General features: G+C 61.2%; 1 protein-coding gene across 4 annotated transcripts in view; it reads left to right on the forward strand.

The window, feature by feature from the left end:
• The first annotated feature begins 115 nt into the window (after positions 1-115).
• Positions 116-1,915, forward strand: part of SLC39A11 (solute carrier family 39 member 11) — a 71,794-nt gene continuing 69,994 nt past the window's right edge. For all 4 annotated transcript variants that reach the window (XM_017730426.1, XM_017730429.1, XM_017730427.1 and 1 more), the window contains exons 1-2: positions 116-150; positions 1,001-1,114. In XM_017730426.1, the coding sequence (XP_017585915.1) occupies positions 1,007-1,114 (108 nt within the window). In that variant the 5' untranslated portion in view covers positions 116-150; positions 1,001-1,006. The remainder of the gene's footprint in view (positions 151-1,000; positions 1,115-1,915) is intronic.

Below are 1,915 nucleotides of genomic sequence, written 5' to 3' on the forward strand. Positions count from 1 at the left end.
CCTGGGATGGGTCAGGGTCTCAGGGGTGTCCAGGTTTGCGGGGTCCGGAGGTCCTGGGTCTGGCCGGGGGGTTCTAGATTTGGAGGGCTCGGGGTCCGGTGGCCTCAGTTTTGGGGGTTTGGGGGCTCTGGGACCGCCCGGGGGATCCAGGTTTGGAGGATTCGGGGGTCCTGGGACCGGCCCCGCGGCTGGCGGGCCCGGGGGTGCGGGGTAATAGGGCGGAGTGCCCGGTGTAGGGTTGGGGGGTGATTTGGGGGGTGTTTGGGGCCTCCTGGGTGGGCTGTAGGGGCCCCCTGTAGAAAGGGGGGCGCTTCCTGGGGACCTGGGGGGGAGTCTGAGCCGGGAAACCAGCGGGGCCTGAGCTGGGCACGCACCTGCGGGGCTTGGGAAGAGCCTTGGGGCAAGGCTGGGGGCTGGGAGAGCCTTTGAAGCTGGCACTGGTGTGTGTATTTCTTAGATATTTGCATTTAAATCCATCAAGCCCGGTGTATTTGATTATTCACGTGTGAACGTATCCGTGCCTGCGTGTGTTAGGGATTTGTGCAGCCGTGTTTCCACACCTGTGTGCATTCCCATTCCCAGTGCTCGCTCCCCATCCCTGCGCTTGGTTCCTCTTCTCCCCCCTTCCCAAGGTGCGGGAAGGCGGGTGCTGTGAGGGTGTTGGCCCTCCACACCGGGAACACCGGCCTTGGGGCACACAGAGGGAGCACCACGGAGCGGGACGTGGCCTGGGCGAGGTCTGAGTGCCGTTTGTGCCAGGCTGAGCCCCAAATCCCGGCGGTTGTGCTCCAGGTGGGATGTGCTGTATCCCATCCCCGCTGCTCCACCGAGCTCGGCTTAAGTTGCAAAGCCTCACCTAAGGGGAGAGAGGAGCTCAGGGGAGGGTGGTCGAGCTGAGCTGGCTCTGATCCCTTTGGTGGAGGGGTTTGGGTGGGCTTTGGGGGTTGTTCTCTGGCTGTGAACACCCGGCTCTGTTCCTGAGGCTGCTCCTCTCTCCTAGGCCAGCATGATCCCGGGATCTGGGCCGGTGGTGCAGGCGCTGCTGGGGACGTTCCTCACCTGGGGGCTGACGGCAGCGGGCTCGGCGCTGGTGTTTGTGTTCTCCAGTGGGCAGGTGAGTGCTGGGATCAGCTTCTCGTCCCTGGGATCCCAGCAGGATCCGCATCCGAGGCCTGTGCCCTGCTCCTGGCTGGGTTGGGCTGCCTGCTCCCAGCTTTGAGGGGCTCAGCGTCACTCCTGGGGCAAGAGGAGGAAAAATCCAGCTCCTTTCTCAACACACCAGAGGGGAGGGAAATGAAATTGCTGAGCCTGGGCTGTGGAATGTGCTCCTGGGGCTCAGGAGCTGCAAGCAGAGCTCTGTGTTGGCAACAGCAGCTTCCCTGCCTCTAACCTGGTTTTGCTGCCACGTTTCCAGGGCAGGATTTGGGTCAGTCCGTGCTCAGATGGAGCAAAACGCTGAGCTTCAAGTCACCCTGGATCCAAAATTAGAGCCCCCCTCACCAGGGTGTTCCAAATTGCCCAGATGGATTTATTATTCATGCCTTGGTCTTGTGATGGTTTATTCAGGAGGTGGCTGCAAAGTGAGGCTCCCTTTGGAGGAGCACTTTGGTTTTCTTCCTTGGGGAGGGAGGGACAAAACCTGCCCTGGGAGTGAAAGGGGCAGGATTTGTCCCCCTGGGATAGGGCAGAGCAATGGATTTGTTTGGAGCTGCCTGGTATTGGAGGGATGAAAGCCTTCAAGGAGGGAGGGAAATGCAGGGCAGCTCATGCAGAGGGGCAGGAGAGTTTAACTTTGCACAGGCTTTGGCCTGGGCTCTGGATGGGCAGGGAGGGAGCCAGGAGGCTCTGTGGGATCGTGGGGATGCTGCACCCACAGAATCCCAGAATGGTTTGGGTGGGAAGGGACCTTAAAGCC

The sequence above is a fragment of the Corvus brachyrhynchos genome, unplaced genomic scaffold (assembly GCF_000691975.1).
Source record: "Corvus brachyrhynchos isolate BGI_N302 unplaced genomic scaffold, ASM69197v1 scaffold340, whole genome shotgun sequence".
Classification (NCBI taxonomy): Eukaryota; Metazoa; Chordata; class Aves; order Passeriformes; family Corvidae; genus Corvus; species Corvus brachyrhynchos.